At 43.4% G+C, this 18113-nt stretch overlaps 1 protein-coding gene across 1 annotated transcript in view; it reads left to right on the forward strand.

Moving 5' to 3' along the window:
* MGMT (O-6-methylguanine-DNA methyltransferase) overlaps positions 1-18113 on the forward strand; it is a 612540-nt gene that overhangs the window by 528205 nt on the left and 66222 nt on the right. The window contains exon 5 of the mRNA XM_075352256.1: positions 13453-13592. Coding sequence (XP_075208371.1) covers positions 13453-13592 — 140 coding nt within the window. The remainder of the gene's footprint in view (positions 1-13452; positions 13593-18113) is intronic.

Genomic DNA, 18113 nt, shown 5'->3' on the forward strand with positions numbered 1-18113 from the left:
CAGACTTCAGGCTGTAGCATCTAATCTTCTGTCCCTGATCAGACTTGTTAAAGGGAACCTGTCTCTTCATGTAATGCTCACTGAGGTTGAGGCGAGCAGGAGTCTACCTACTGGACAACAGGGGGACCTGAGCTTAACCTGACATGGGAGATGCTTAACTAAGAGCCCACCGGGTATTCGCCTAAGCCTCTGATGGTGAGTAGGGGCTTGGCTGCCGTTAGACACCAGGTGCCATTCTCAAAGCAGTGTTTGGGACTGTGGCAGGGATGGACTAAGATGGACTAAGGTACAGACAGCACAGGCAAGCACAGCGACAGGTAACGGGGACAGGATTCATGGGACCTGACACCTAGCTTAGCTAGTAAGACAGTAACTAACTGACCATGTTGCGCATGCACCTCCCCTAAGGGGAGGATGCCGTAAGTACCTGGTGCCTCTCAGCCATACTTTGAAAGGCACTCTAGCCCTTTAAGAGAGCGGGCGTGAGCGCTCTAAGTGCACTCCTGGGGGACCTGTGGGATATGTACAGGCCCCGGTAGCAGGCGCAGAGTACAACCTCGGTGGTGAGTATGTTGGCGTTCCTGCTGCAGGGGAGAGTCAGGATAGTGCAGGGACATCAGCATTACACTCAGTTCATGCTGCCCAAATCACAGGTAGCATGACTCAGATCCGGTCTGTACATGTGCACCTAGTTATATCTTCCTCTGGCACCCTCCAGTGTTTTAGAGAAAATATAGTTTGAAGATCCAGCCAGGAACTGTTAGGAGAGATGAGTCTAGTCCAGCACCGCCCCTGGCTGGCTTTTCCTGGATGATTGACAGGTCTCTCCCTATGTACACAGTACATAGAGCATAGAAAAATTAATAAAGTTTCATCAAGAAGGTATGTGCGGCTTTTCTTAAGTGCAACATTTTACAGATTGGACAAAGACAATTTAGATTTCAGTAGTGTCTCAGGCCTCTACTGTTAAAGGTGGACAGATGGAGGTGACTACGGAGAATTAAGGTAATTGCACAGGGACTATAATGGGAATTTACTAGACATCCTTTTGTTTATGTCTGAATGGATCAATAGCAGGTGAGGTGTCCCGTAAAGTAAGCGCTGTACAGATTTCCACGGGAAAGTATGTGCATACATATCTCGCTCTGCTTTCCAGGACTAATTTTAACTAGAAGATTTAGAGAGCTATTTGGCTGCATCTAACGTGTTGGGGGAGGAATCATGTAAGAGGTGGAAAATTTCTGTCAGGTAATCTGTGGATAAGCCATTTAAGCAACGGTACATCATAATTGCTAAGCGCAGGTTCCTTCTTTTAGTCATTTATTCCCACTACCCAACTGCTATTTTAACCTCTTTGTTACAGAAGGTGTACCTAATGGGCAGAAGTGGGATTATGCTTTTATCTGCACAGCTCAATCATGAAGAGAAGGGTTTCGGAAACCACTAGAGGTTTTATGAGCAGCCGGTAGAAAAGCCATATTGTTGAGCTAAAGAAATGTTTTTTTATCCTGTGTGTACACGTATATTTTTCTTTCTCATTCGAAACTTTTCGTTTTGTTTCAAAATAGATATTGAATTTAAATTTAGTGGAATTTTCCCCCAAAATTGCTGTAACTGATACACATAATGTTGATGGAACAGGTCAAGCGGTTTTATAGTGACTTGTGATTTTCTTTTACCAAAACGAATTCTAAAGGCCGCTTTACACGCAACAACATTGCTAACAAGATAGCACTGGGGTCACGGAATTCGTGACACACATCCGGCCTCGTTAGTGACGTCGTTGCATGTGATACGTATGAGCGACCGCTAACGACCTCACCTCAAATATCGTTGATCGTTGACACGTCGTTCATTTTCCAAATGTCGTTGAACTTCTGGGACGCAGGTTGTTCGTCGTTCCTGAGGCACGCTACGTGTGACACCCCGGGAACGACGAACAACAGCGTTCCTGCGTCCTTCGGCAACGAGGTGGGAGTGTCGATAATGCAGCTGCTCTCCGCCCCTCCGCTTCTATTGGTGGGCCGCTGTGTGACGTCGCTGTGACGCCGCACGAACCTCAACCCTTAGAAAGAAGTTGTTCTCCGGCCACAGCGACGTCATTAGTAAGGTATGTGCATGTGACGCGCAGTACCAATATTGTCCGTCATGGGCAGCGATTTGCCCGTGACGCACGAACGACAGGGGCGGGTGCGATAGCTAGCGATGTCGCTGCTTGTAAAGCAGCCTTTAGAAAGATTCTATTGTAGACCATTTTGACTCCCTGTAAGGGTTGTCATTCGTATTTCCCTGCTGAAAAGTCATCCGGGAAGACCAAACTTATAAGACTTTCATACACATGAAACACAAATTGGTCGAAACCACCAATATTGATAAATTTGGGTAGCAATATAATGTGTTTGGGGGTACCCGACAGATGACCGTATGGGTAGAAAAGATCCGGCATGTCTAATTTCGGACTATGGACCCTTTTGATGTCTAATAGATAAGCCGACATAAAATAAATATCAAAATTACACTAAGCAGCTCAGTAAGTAAAAAAATCACTGAATGAGGATCTTTTCCCCTACATTATGGTGCTCTTAGATTAGGTGGCAAAAACCAGGTGACTGATTCCCTTTACGTTGTGTCACAATGACTGTGGGATACCTGGGAACGCGGTTCCAAAGCTGTCCCTCAAGGTAAAGAGCCCTAAGCTATCTCTAACCTCAAGTATACTCCTGATGGTGGAGAGGCCTGAGTCTCCTTACTGGCCCTGCTCCTGATCAGTCCTGATCTGTTTCCCCCTCCTCCAGGGAGGGACAAGACAGGAGTGTGATGAAACCCACAGATAAAGACAGACAAAGGAAAAATACAAAACTCTGTCACACAGCACACACAAAGATTAATACAATAAGAGATTCAGGAGGAAAAACAAGAGCAGGAAGGAAGCTGCAAAACAACAGGGGTAAACTCCACAACTAAGCAATAAGCACAACTTTCACCAGAACGTTTGGGCCACAACGCCTCACAGACCAACCAAGACAAACTATACTTGGCATGGGTGGAAGGATTCAACCAGCATAAATAGGAAGGGAGCAAATGTGATAGGCCTTCCCACAACATGTGCTCAAACAAGCAAGCAGATTAGCAAAGATTAAAGGCCGCTTTACACGCAACGACATCGCTAACGAGATGTCGTTGGAGTCACTGAATTCGTGATGCACATCCGGCCTCGTTAGCGGCGTCGTTGCATGTGAAATGCAGGAACGACAGTTAACGATCAAAATTACTCACCTTATCATTGATCGTTGACGCATCGTTCTAATCCCAAATCTCGTTGCTGGTTCAGGACGCAGGTTGTTCGTCGTTCCTGCGGCAGCACACATTGCTATGTGTGACACCGCAGGAACGAGGAACTACATCGTCGAACCTGCGGCCACCGGCAATGAGCAAAGAAGGAGGTGGGCGGGATATTCCCTCGCTCATCTCCGCTTCTATTGGACGGCTGCCGTGTGACGTCGCTGTGATGCCGCACGAACCGCCCCCTTAGAAAAAAGGCGGTTTGCCAGTCACAGCGACGTCACAGGGAAGGTAAGTCCGTGGTACAGATCCTAGCAATATTGTGCGCCATGGGCAGCGATTTGCCCGTGACGCACAACCGAAGGGGGCGGGTACGCTCGCTAGCGATATCGGTACCGATATCGCAGCGTGTAAAGTGGGCTTAACTCTTGCTAGCCTGTTGATGAATCAGCACACAGAAGGTCGATGTCCAAGTCAGAATCTGAACTACGCCCAATGCCGTCATGGCAATCGGTGAAGCTTATTTAAAACAACATTTGGGGCCATTTAATTTAACTCTTCCCGACACACTGTATACTTGCACAATATGCGGAATAAACAACTATGCGTTGCTTTCGATATTTGGGTCTTTTAGTTACACTTTGAGAAAGTGAAAGACAACTGCTGCCTAACCTCTTAGATCACCTGTCAGTGCGAAAATAACATTACCACTTTTAAGGCTAAACTCTCTTTTTATTCAAAGGGTCAAGTAATTGGGAAATGATTCTTTTGACATCAGAAAAGATTGAAGAACATCCAGAGTCAGGTTGCTGGATAGTTTTTCCTTTTGATCCGCAGTCAGTTTCTGTTTCTCTGTTTGCTTACACAACCTGCCAAAAGGAAAGCGCCAGACTTGAATGTCAATTCCTACTGATTCAGCAACATTCGCCAAAGCAGCTTCCAGGAACATGGGGCTCGAATCATAACTGTACATTTCCCAGAACCCTGAGACTTCCAAACACATTTGGCTACGAGCAAACATCAGATCTATCAGCTGGACATTGAATTACCAGATACACTTTTTTATTTTATACCATGTGCCTAAGCCAAATCTGAGAGCTCGTCAAGACTACTATCTAGCTTTTTCCCCCCTTCATTAATGACACTGGTCTTGATGAGTTCCTTAACAAAAAAAAGAGCACTTGCACCCAAAAAATAAAAAATGGCCACATATTAGTAATTATGAGAAAGTGCTGATTCTTCTTGTAAGAAGTATATACTCTATATTATTTCTCTTTGCGGAAAAATCGTGCAAAATAGCTGCTTCATTTGCATGCTAGATCACAGGTTCAGATAGTTCCCACATAGGCGGCACATGCAGCCAACTAGAATCTTAGGCTATGTGCGCACTAGGAGTTTTTGTGCGTTTTTCGGGTGCGTTTTTGGGCTCAAAACTGCATGACTTTTTTTCCCCAGCAAAGTCTATGACTTTTCGTTTTTGCTGTCCGCACACAACTTTTTTTTTTTTTAGCTGCATTTTTGAGCTAAAAAAAAATGGACATGTCAATTCTTTCTTGCGTTTTACTGCGTTTTACACCCATGCAATGCATTGGAAAAACGAAGCAAAACGCAGTGATCAAAAACGCAACCAAAAACGCACCGAAATGCATGTGTTTTTCTGGTGCGTTTTTGCCGCAAGTGCATTCTTGTGCAGTTTTTGCGGCCAAAAACGCACAAAAATGCAGTGTAAAAAAAACCGCTGTCTGCGCACATAGCCTAGAGGCCCCATTACACGCAGCAATATTGCTAGCGATATCGCTTGCGAGAGTACCTGCCCCCGTCGGTTATGCGTCACGGGCAAATCGCTGCCCGTGGCGCACAACATCACTCGGACCCGTAACACGGACTTACCTGCTTAACGACTTCGCTGTTGTCGGCGAGCCGCCTCCTTTCTAAGAGGGCGGTTTGTGCAGTGTCACTAAGCGGCCGCCCAATTGAAGCGGAGGGGCGGAGATGAGCGGGCCGAACATCCCGCCTACCTCCTTCCTTCCGCATTGGCGGCAGCCGCAGGTAAGCTGTAGTTGGTCGTTCCCGAGTTGTCACACATAGCGATGTGTGCTGCCTCGGGAACGACGAACAACCTGCGTCCTCAACAATCAACGATATTTTGAAAAGGAACGACGCGTCAACGATGGACGATTAGGTGAGTATTTTCCATTGTTAACGGCCGTTCGTTGGTGTCACACGCAACAACGTCGCTAACGATGCCGAATGTGCATCACAGAATCCGTGACCTCAGCGATATATCGTTAGATATGTCGTTGCGTGTAACAAGGCCTTTAGTCGGTACTGATGAGGAGCAAAATCCCCGAAACAGTGCCGTCTCGAATCACTCGAGTCAAAACTCTTTGAAGGCTTATTCCCATCTGGGACATTTATAGCATATTTACAGAATACATCCCACATTTCTGATAGATACCCAAATACCCACTGCTGGGGCCCATGTACCCATCTAAAGAACAAATCTCCGTCACTCGCTGCTGTCAGTGGAGAGGTGGCTGCTAGAGATGAGTGGACCTGTGGAAGTTCAGGTTCTGAGGGTTCAACCGGACTTTAAAGTTCAGTTTGGGACCCGGAGTGTTACCTAGGTGAAATCGTCTTTTGTGTTGAACAAAAGATAATTGTTCTCGGCAGCACATCATCTTGTGTAAGCAGAAGTCCTGCTGCCGAGAATAATGTGGTCTGCCTGTGTAAACAGCCTTGTAAATGACCGCCTATTGGTAAATATTTCCAAATGGCAGCCGTTTAGTGCTGCTGGTCGATTTGGCTTTGTTCATACTAGCAGGGCAATCTAATTTCTTGTCCGGCTTAATCTGCAGCATTATGCTTGTTGTCGAAAATAGTAGAACGTAAATGGCTCAATGGAAGACCATTCGAGTCTGTCAAGTTTCCATTTGAAAATGGATAGCTGCCACTGAAAATGAAGCCATAATGCTATTTTTTTTAATCATACAGACAACCTTTATACACTTTAAGGCCCTGTCACACACACAGATAAATCTGTGGCAGATCTGTGGCAGATCTGTGGCAGATCTGTGGCACATCTGTGGTTGCAGTGAAATTGTGGACCATCAGTGCCAGGTTTGTGGCTGTGTACAAATGGAAAAATATATCCATGATTTCACTGCAACCACAGATCTGCCAAAGATTTATCTGTGTGTGTGTGTGTGTGTGTGAGGGCCTTTACATTCTAATAAAGGGTCCGATACACCTTAAAATGGAATCTGTCAGCAGGTTTTTGCTGTGCAATCTTAGAGCAGTATCAGTTTTTTACAAGCCAATGATCAGTAGAGGACTTTTCTTGTCTCTCCTGGTCCAACCTCACCTCCACCATTGATTAGCAGCTTTCTGCACTGCCAATCAGTGGTGTGGGGGGGTTATACAGAGCTCCACATGCAGAGTACTGCTAGATTTGCAGCAGAGAAAGCTGTCATTTTATCAAAATGACAGCAGGCAGACTAGCAAGTGACATATCCCTGGAATCAGTTTCTCAGCCTCTATATCATGCTGCTCTCAGATTACATATTATAAACCTGCTGACAAATTCCCTTAAAGTCGGTAGAGGGAACAACATGCTTCACAATATAATTGAGACTAGAGATTAGCAGACCCATGGAAGTTTGGTTTGGCAGGTTCAGCCGGACTTTAGATGAAGTTTAGTTTGGGACCCGGACTTGACCTAAACTCTAATGAGCAGTTCCGGTGTCTGCTCACATGCAGTCAGCCATAAACAGATCACTTCCGGGGGAGGATGGACAGGGTTTTTCCATTTTTTTTTTTTTTTTTTTTTGAGTGCACATTACATCCAATGACACTGCAAGCGGCTTGCACTGGGCTGAGCACCGAGTGTACCCAAGCACAGCGGCGATGGATACAAGTGGTTTGTGTATGTAAAGCACCCAAACTACAAGCCCGATCTCTGTTTTTTTTCTTTTTTTGTAAAGTGTGTTCGGTATTAACACTGAACTCCGAATTTTGGGTTTGCTCATCTCTACTTGAGACATGTACTTGCTCTTTTTTTTTTGTTCAAAGTACAAGAATGACATTGTGCAGGAGGCACATTTTTTACCCACTTCGTCCGCTTTCAATAATGTTTTTTCCCCGAGCTGTATAGTTTTTAAATCTGTCCTATTGCTATGTAAATGAGATTCAGTGACATGGACATTACTTTCTGTTCTCTTTCTCTCTAACTCTTCTCCTCTTAAATGATGTTTTTGGAACCATTCCCCTGTTTCTTGTAACTGTTACATGCTCCAGTTAAGTTTGCATAGACTTCTCATTTTATTCCTACAGATTTCCCAAAGCCTAATTCCAGCCACCCTGCTGGGTCCAACCTCCCTCTTCAGTCCCCCTGCAAAAAAAAAAAAAAAAGAAGGAAACAAACTGACTCGCCGATTTCTGCTTGTGTTGAATTTACGCTACTACGAGAGCGCACCGCGGCATAGAGATCGTCCTCGTCTTAATATTCCCCTCTATGAATATTTACCGAAGAGCGGCAAGTTCTTATGTGAAGCAGCAACGTGCCACCCAAAATAAAGGCAATCTTTTCGAGAAGATATCACAATAAACAATCCCATGTTTGCCTAAGGAAACTCTCGCAGCAATCAACGAGTAACACGGATGCTTCTGCTAATGATCCCAAAGCCGTTAATGTGGTTTCTCCAGTTAAATTGATTCATGAATTTTGAAGAGAACATTATCTAATGAATTTTCTTTGAATAGAAAGCAATTAAAAGGACAAATCAGTCTGATTAACCCCACAGTCAACCTACTGCCACACTCGGTGTTCGGTTTGAAATTATATCATAGGAAAAAATTGGAGCAGATTTGCTATCTTTCTGCCCTCTGCTAATCCATGTAAATTAATGAACAAAAAAGTTAATTTCTTCGGTGACCTTCTTTTGGTATCACCTGGATTATGCTTATGTTTAATTTGCTTAATGTTATAATATTAAAGACTAAACATACTCTATTTTTTTGCCCCTTTAACAAAGTGATTATCATTCCCTTCAGTCTAAAAATCTTTTTTTTTTTTCTTTAACTTTTCATTTAACCAGCTTGAAAAATTGCTCTCAAGCCTTCCGGGCAAACCTAAGTAACTTTGGTGGAAGCTCAAGAGTTCAATGACATTTTTACTTCCATATAGAAAAATGCTAATGGATGTCATTACTAGGAATATAGAGAAGAAATGATGCCCTGGAATAAGGGAAATGCCCCCTAATATAAGGAAATGTAATGTAACTGTGGAATAAAAGCGCAAAAATAGGGTCTTACCCGGTATAGGGTTTTTGTCTAGTGCTGAAAACGCAATCACCTGGTGGGATTGTGCCAGTCACAACTCCTTTCTGCACAAGTAACGGTGGTGGTTAGCAGCGGCCCCGTCAGTTAATAGTATCATAAACAGGGAGAGGAATACGGTTGTATGCCGCTGTAAAACCACAGAATCCAGAAGATTTTAAATAAATCCCTTTATTTTCATAAGTCTACGCGTTTCAGAGATATAACCATCTCCTTCTTCAGGTCAAGGGAAATCATACCCTTGTCCTTCAGTATGATTTCCCTTGTCCTGAAGAAGGAGATAGTTATATCTCTGAAACATGTAGACTTATGAAAATAAAGGGATTTATTTAAAATTTTCTGGATTCTGTGGTTTTAGCATGGCATACCCCCCCCGTATTCCTCTCCCTGTTTATGATAATATAAGGAAATGTTAGAACAAATCAATGGGAAAGCTCCAGCTGGACTCCAAAAGGATAAATAAAAATTATTCTTTATTTATTTCAACTTGATTAGAAAAATATATCCATTTTGCAAGTAAAGACACCGGCTTGTGCCCACTGATGAATGGCAGATGTATACCACATTGCCATTCATCAGTGTGCACAAGCCCACTTGTGCTTTGTTCCATTATCTTCTCGGCTTGCTGCCGTAATCCGTGACGGACTATTGGATATTAACAGGAGGATCTATTCAGGCTTGTCTCTGCAGTGGTGAGCGTTTTTTCGTTTTGTTCTATATAAGGAAATGTTAGGACCCTACTATCAATGGTGTAGATATGTGCCGAACTTGGGCTGCTGGATTGTCTGATTCTTACAGGGCTATGGGCTGAGATTGGTGGAACAACGTTACTATGGAATTCTTATTTGTAAACTATGCCATCTTTTCTGTATTAAAGGGAACCTGTCACCAGATTTGGGGCCTATAGGCTGCGGCCACTACCAGTGGGCTCTTATATAAAGCATTTTGATATACTGTATGTAAGAGCCCAGGCCGATGTGTAGAATGTAAACATCACTTTATAATACTCACCTAAACGGTCGATACAGTGCAGATGGGTCAGATTGATGTCTCTGTTCTCCGGGTGCGGCGCCTCCTCTTTTGGCCATCTTTGTCCTCCTTCTTCTTCCTACGTCATCCACACTAGCCGGCATTGAGGTTCTGCACAGGGCAGATCAAAGTATTGTAGTGCGCATGAGCAGGACCTCACTGCCCGCCTATGTGTATGACATATGACGGGTCATGCGCCCAGGCTTCAGAAGAAGGAGGACAAAGATGGCCGAAAGAGGAGGCACCGCACTCGGAGAACGGAGACACCCATATGACCCATCTGCACCGCACCGATCGTTTACGTAAGTATTATAAAGTGATTTTTACGCTCTACACAGCGGCCTGGGCTCTTATATACAGCATGTTAGAATGCTGTATATAAGTGCCCACTAGTGGTGGCCGCAGTTTATAGTCACCAAATCTGGTGACAGGTTCCTTTTAACATATGGATGCAAAACCTGGACAATAAAGAAACAAGACCGAAGAAGAATCAACTCCTTTGAAATGTGAGTCTGGAGAAAGATATTATCAATACCATGGATGGCAAAAGGAACAAACAAATTAATTTTGGAACAAATCAAAGTAAGGATCACCAAGCTACGACTTGCTTACTTTGGACACATCATTCGAAGAGAACAATCACTGGCGAAGGACATCATTGTGGGAACAATGCAAAGAGGAATACCAGCATCCCGATGGCTCGTTACAATCAAGATAACAGTGAAGAAGGACCTGGTGGTCCTATCTAGGGTTGCACAAGATAGATCTTCCTACAGATCGTTCATCCATGCAAGTCACCATGGCTCGAGATAAAACAAAAAGCTATGAAATTAACATAAACCAATGCCATAATAAGTCCTAATGCTTAAGAGAATTTTTTGCTTTTTCTCACCAAAGCTTACAGAGAGTTCAGGTATTTGAATAAGGACCCATCAAATCTCAAAGTTTTGGACAAGATTTGGTTCTTCAGAGTGATTATTCAGTCTTAAAATTGCAAATAATGAAAAAAATACCTTGATTTTAGTTAGAAGGCTGGGTTGGCCAACGGATCACCACTCCATATCCCTTCTCATCCTGGATTTTGATACTCCCTGACCTAATGTTATCTGTCTGGAGGTCCTGCATTGTCTACAGTCATCTTTATACCAACCTGCATAATACACACAGGTTATACAGTGAGAAGGAGCTTGAAAAGAGTAGTGATCACACATACCCCCATTAAATTTTTACATAGATGAACGAAAACAGATGAATACACCACTCAACTGTTTTTATAATTCCCAAATAAAAAATGGAGTTTCCTGCATCAGTAGGGATATTTTGCACATAAATACTACTTTAAAAATGTGGCAGTCTAACTTGAAGTTCAGTTGCAAGGAGTAAATGAAGTTATATTCTACCTGTAGCCGCTCGCTTCCAATTATGGAGGCAGCATTGATGATGTTAACAGTCTTCATTGAGTAGAGTACCCAGTGAGAACGCTGTAATGGCTCTCACTACCCAGTGAGTATGCTATAATGGCTCTCACTGCCCAGTGAGCACTCTGTATTGGCTCTCATTACCCAGTGAGTATTCTATAATGGCTCTCACTGCCCAGTGAGCACGCTGTAATGCCTCCCACTGCTTCTTGACTGACATCCTTCCCAGCGACATGTTCGCAGCATGTAGGGTGAGCAAGATGTCCATCAGGAATTGGTGGCAAGTGTGTAATGCACTGAATGTGTACTGAGCCCTAAAGCCGCCATTGATTTGAAGCAAGCAGCATCAGGGAGAATATAGCTTAGTTTTCTCCCTGCAGCAGAACTTCCAGTTAGGCTGGCCAAACATGTTAGATGTCTGTCAGCCAAACATGCTTCAGCTGATAGTTTGGTTGACAGCCATCTCAGCCAACTCTCCTATACACAGAAGTGCTTGCCTAGTTGAGTATTCCTGTTTTTTTCTATGAGAAAATCGTTGACTTATACGTCCGGCAGTGGGTTATCTCTCGGACAACAATGAGATTGGCAGTCCTAAATGAGGCATGTGATCAACATCCTCCCCAATCATCAGTTGGCCAGCGCCCCCATACTCATTAATCCACCATCAGTCTAATCTATACGTGGGACTTTCGACTGCCATACATGTTTAAAATAGTATTTACTTGCAGATTTTTACTATATATGCAGGTAAATACCAGTTCCCTTGCATTTCTATGTAGTTGACAAAAACTGCTGAGTGGTGTGGTCATCTGTCTTTGCTCAACCCTTCGGATATTGAAAGGGGGCATCCTTCATCACCATTCGTTTCAAGCTCTGTCTCACTACATGATCTAAGTGGTCTAAAGGCTACTGTAGACCACTCAAGGCCTCCTGGCATTAGGACAAGTAGTATATGAAAGTACAGGATATAAAGGTATATGGAATTGTGACCCATTGGCCATCCCAGTGTTATGTCGAAAAACAAGATATTTTTATTCTTTTTAGCCATAAAACTAGGCTAGATCAGCAACTCCATACCTCATCTTATCCTTCTGGAAGAACCAAACTTTGACCAAAACTTTCATCTCCAAGGTGGGAACCTATTCAAATGCTTCAGCACTAAAGGGTTTTTCTTAAGCTTTTGGTGAGAGAAGTGTTACGTCACCACCGGAGTCCGCTCCAGCGACTTCTACTCCGATCGCCAGGCAACACTGTGTTCCTGCCGTGGATGGTGCTAGTGATAGGAGAGGAGTCGATGCCAGAGGTACCGGTGGGCGCAGGCTCCGATCATCCACTGGGCTGGGTTATCTTGGGATCTGCAGTACCACTGGCTGACTGCAGGTGGTGTGTGTCTTCCAGCTGAAGTTGCCATCATTCAGCTACAGCCAATGGGAAGACACCACACCCTTCTTAATTCCCCTCCTGTCTGCTGACCTCTGCCAGAGATAGTTCTGATTTCCTGGCTCCTGGTCCGCCCTATTCTGTTTAGTGATTCCTGTGTGCTGACTTCTGCGTGTTTTCTGACTACCCTCCTGCCTGCTGTTTTTGTACCTCGCTGCCCGGTCCGGATTTGACCTCTGCTACGTTTTCTGATTATGTCCTTGCCTGCCGATTCTGTCCCTGTTCTGCAATACCTGGTTTGACCCTGCCTGACAACTACTCTCATCGGACTGCAGCCTTCCACAGGTAGCGATCTCCAGGGCCCTGTGTAATTCCAAATCCCTGTATAGGGGTTAAAGGGTTTAAGGGTTCTGGGGGTCCTGCTTGGTGAGTGGCTTCCCTCTAGCCTGTCCATTACAGCCCGTCTGAGTCTGTGGATCGAGGCAGGCGTTACAAGAAGTCAATGGATCCATGACCCCAGCTGGGCCTGGGCTGACATGATTTAAGTAGTATTTATCTGCAGATTACCACTGTGAACGTAGGATTTTTATTACGACCGATTCCCTTCAGTTGACCACCAGTGCCCATTGTGACCATAATTGCATTGAAGGTCCTTCTCACTCTCTATTGGGCTTGTGACCTCCACCCTAATGATCGGAAGGGAGGCCACAAGTTGGACCCCTTAGCAGTAAGACATTGTTCATCTATCCTACGGATGGGTGATTTGGGGTAACAGATTGTTTTTATTGTTGCTAGTTATGAACTAGTAATTTTCTATTCTCAGGATTGAAAATTGATGAAGATATTTGGTCTAAAATCACGAAAACGTAGACTGTACCAAAAATATGTTTGGTAAGCGCCTGTATAAAGTAGACGATAATTCCCATGAAGGATAAATTGTGCAATGAAGGTAGTAATAATCTCTATATTCTTGTGTTACTTACATTAAGGTTTTCCCTTCTTGTAGATTCATTCCAGAAAACTGTGCTGTTGTCTCTGCTGAAGAACGTGTCAGTGGGGAAGACGATCACCTACAAGGAACTTGCTGAGCTCAGCGGCAATTCGAAAGCTGCCAGAGCCGTAGGCGGAGCCATGAGGAACAATCCGGTAAGAAAGAAAAACCTATCGGAAATGTTCATAACTCTCATTTGGATTTATGATTTCTAAAATTTTATGACACACACATATGTATTGTAATTAACTTCTATAGCATCTTGTAAATTACTTTGCAATTAGAGAGTACGCCATCTGTTAAATTTAAACCACTTAACATCATCACTTTTATTATAGCTTGGAACTCATCTCTCTGCGGAATCAACATGCAGCCGGCTCTAGTTTGTGTTCTTATATAAACAGAATAATATACTAGTCCATTAATGGCCGGTGTAATTCATGGCTAATGTCTCGGTGACGTTATCTTGTGCAAAAGTAATTTTCTTAGAGAGGTTGTATGAGATTGGAAGAAAAAAAAAAGCTATTTTATTCCAAAACAGCACCACCAGGGGTGGCACGATAGCGGTCGCAGGGATCACAACCGCGACCCGGCCCTGAGGTGCAGAGGGCTCGCCGGCCTCAGACCCTGCTTCAGCTGCACATCCAGCTGAAATGCATCACGGCGCAGAGACCCATCGGGTCCCTGTACTGCGATACACATGCCAGAATCCGGCAGCTTTCATCTGCATCCCATTGACTGAGGGCTGCGCATGACAATGACATTATGCATTACAATAGCACCGATGCCTATGAAAGCTTTCGGCTACTGTGTGCTGGCTACACAGGAGGACGTTACCCGAGGTGGGAGCCAGAGAGGGTGAGTACAATGTTGTTTTTTGCATTAGACAGAATGGAGACATATTTACTAGGATGGGGATATTATCTTATACAGTATACCAGGAGGGGGACATTATCATATACAGTTAGGTCCAGAAATATTTGGACAGTGACACAATTTTCGCGAGGTGGGCTCTGCATGCCACCACATTGGATTTGAAATGAAACCTCTACAACAGAATTCAAGTGCAGATTGTAACGTTTAATTTGAAGGTTTGAACAAAAATATCTGATAGAAATTGTAGAAATTGTACACATTTCTTTACAAACACTCCACATTTTAGGAGGTCAAAAGTAATTGGACAAATAAACCAAACCCAAACAAAATATTTTTATTTTCAATATTTTGTTGCGAATCCTTTGGAGGCAATCACTGCCTTAAGTCTGGAACCCATGGACATCACCAAACGCTGGGTTTCCTCCTTCTTAATGGTTTGCCAGGCCTTTACAGCCGCAGCCTTCAGGTCTTGCTTGTTTGTGGGTCTTTCCGTCTTAAGTCTGGATTTGAGCAAGTGAAATGCATGCTCAATTAGGTTAAGATCTGGTGATTTTAAGGAATAACGTTTGGAACTCCATTCTATGTCTGAACTGGGTGCAAAAAACCTAAAAAACATCACTATGGGGAGATAAGGTATGCACACCAGTGACTATGGAAGGGGAATACATGCAATAGCAGAAACTGCTGTGTGAATACTGACATGAAAAATTCAATAGCTATGTGTAAGAATGAAATGTGAAAAATGGAACCTGCATTACTGCCATGAATATATGAATAAAGAGAAATTTAGCTACTGAATTGATCAATGCAATAGAGCCCCAACACTACGCCAAAGTATTTCTCTACGTTGGGGTCCCTAGCCTGTGTGTGTCCTCTCATGCAGTTAAAAAACTTACCGTGTATGGGAAGCTGAGACCCAGGCTATATATACGATGTGGATTGGCAATAGGTGTGTATGGGGAGGGTTCACAAACGAAAAACTACTAACATTAAGGAATAACGTTTGGAACTCCATTCTATGTCTGAACTGGGTGCAAAAAACCTAAAAAAAACATCACTATGGGGAGATAAGGTATGCACACCAGTGACTATGGAAGGGGAATACATGCAATAGCAGAAACTGCTGTGTGAATACTGACATGAAAAATTCAATAGCTATGTGTAAGAATGAAATGTGAAAAATGGAACCTGCATTACTGCCATGAATATATGAATAAAGAGAAATTTAGCTACTGAATTGATCAATGCAGAAGAGCCCCAACACTACGCCAAAGTATTTCTCTACGTTGGGGTCCCTAGCCTGTGTGTGTCCTCTCATGCAGTTAAAAAACTTACCGTGTATGGGAAGCTGAGACCCAGGCTATATATACGATGTGGATTGGCAATAGGTGTGTATGGGGAGGGTTCACAAACGAAAAACTACTAACATTAAGGAATAACGTTTGGAACTCCATTCTATGTCTGAACTGGGTGCAAAAAACCTAAAAAACATCACTATGGGGAGATAAGGTATGCACACCAGTGACTATGGAAGGGGAATACATGCAATAGCAGAAACTGCTGTGTGAATACTGACATGAAAAATTCAATAGCTATGTGTAAGAATGAAATGTGAAAAATGGAACCTGCATTACTGCCATGAATATATGAATAAAGAGAAATTTAGCTACTGAATTGATCAATGCAATAGAGCCCCAACACTACGCCAAAGTATTTCTCTACGTTGGGGTCCCTAGCCTGTGTGTGTCCTCTCATGCAGTTAAAAAACTTACCGTGTATGGGAAGCTGAGACCCAGGCTATATATACGATGTGGATTGGCAATAGGTGTGTATGGGGAGGGTTCACAAACGAAAAACTACTAACATTAAGGAATAACGTTTGGAACTCCATTCTATGTCTGAACTGGGTGCAAAAAACCTAAAAAACATCACTATGGGGAGATAAGGTATGCACACCAGTGACTATGGAAGGGGATGGAGTTCCAAACATTATTCCTTAATGTTAGTAGTGTTGTGGCTCTATTGCATTGATCAATTCAGTAGCTAAATTTCTCTTTATTCATATATTCATGGCAGTAATGCAGGTTCCATTTTTCACATTTCATTCTTACACATAGCTATTGAACTTTTCATGTCAGTATTCACACAGCAGTTTCTGCTATTGCATGTATTCCCCTTCCATAGTCACTGGTGTGCATACCTTATCTCCCCATAGTGATGTTTTTTAGGTTTTTTGCACCCAGTTCAGACATAGAATGGAGTTCCAAACGTTATTCCTTAATGTTAGTAGTTTTTCGTTTGTGAACCCTCCCCATACACACCTATTGCCAATCCACATCGTATATATAGCCTGGGTCTCGGCTTCCCATACACGGTAAGTTTTTTAACTGCATGAGAGGACACACACAGGCTAGGGACCCCAACGTAGAGAAATACTTTGGCGTAGTGTTGGGGCTCTATTGCATTGATCAATTCAGTAGCTAAATTTCTCTTTATTCATATATTCATGGCAGTAATGCAGGTTCCATTTTTCACATTTCATTCTTACACATAGCTATTGAATTTTTCATGTCAGTATTCACACAGCAGTTTCTGCTATTGCATGTATTCCCCTTCCATAGTCACTGGTGTGCATACCTTATCTCCCCATAAGATCTGGTGATTGACTTGGCCATTGCAGAATGTTCCACTTTTTGCACTCATAAACTCCTGGGTAGCTTTGGCTGTATGCTTGGGGTCATTGTCCATCTGTACTATGAAGCGCCGTCCAATCAACTTTGCGGCATTTGGCTGAATCTGGGCTGAAAGTATATCCCGGTACACTTCAGAATTCATCCGGCTACTCTTGTCTGCTGTTATGTCATCAATAAACACAAGTGACCCAGTGCCATTGAAAGCCATGCATGCCCGTGCCATCACGTTGCCTCCACCATGTTTTACAGAGGATGTGGTGTGCCTTGGATCATGTGCCATTCCCTTTCTTCTCCAAACTTTTTTCTTCCCATCATTCTGGTACAGGTTGATCTTGGTCTCATCTGTCTATAGAATACTTTTCCAGAACTGAGCTGGCTTCATGAGGTGTTTTTCAGCAAATTTAACTCTGGCCTGTCTATTTTTGGAATTGATGAATGGTTTGCATCTAGATGTGAACCTTTTGTATTTACTTTCATGGAGTCTTCTCTTTACTGTTGACTTAGAGACAGATACACCTACTTCACTGAGAGTGTTCTGGACTTCAGTTGATGTTGTGAACGGGTTCTTCTTCACCAAAGAAAGTATGCGGCGATCATCCACCACTGTTGTCATCCGTGGACGCCCAGGCCTTTTTGAGTTCCCCAGCTCACCAGTCAATTCCTTTTTTCTCAGAATGTACCCGACTGTTGATTTTGCTACTCCAAGCATGTCTGCTATCTCTCTGATGGATTTTTTCTTTTTTTTCAGCCTCAGGATGTTCTGCTTCACCTCAATTGAGAGTTCCTTAGACCGCATGTTGTCTGGTCACAGCAACAGCTTCCAAATGCAAAACCACACACCTGTAATCAATCCCAGACCTTTTAACTGCTTCATTGATTACAGGTTAACGAGGGAGACGCCTTCAGAGTTAATTGCAGCCCTTAGAGTCCCTTGTCCAATTACTTTTGGTCCCTTGAAAAAGAGGAGGCTATGTATTACAGAGCTATGATTCCTAAACCCTTTCTCCGATTTGGATGTGAAAACTCTCATATTGCAGCTGGGAGTGTGCACTTTCAGCCCATATTATATATATACCGTATATGCCGGCGTATAAGACGACTGGGCGT

The sequence above is a fragment of the Anomaloglossus baeobatrachus genome, chromosome 5 (genome assembly GCF_048569485.1).
Source record: "Anomaloglossus baeobatrachus isolate aAnoBae1 chromosome 5, aAnoBae1.hap1, whole genome shotgun sequence".
NCBI lineage: Eukaryota > Metazoa > Chordata > Amphibia > Anura > Aromobatidae > Anomaloglossus > Anomaloglossus baeobatrachus.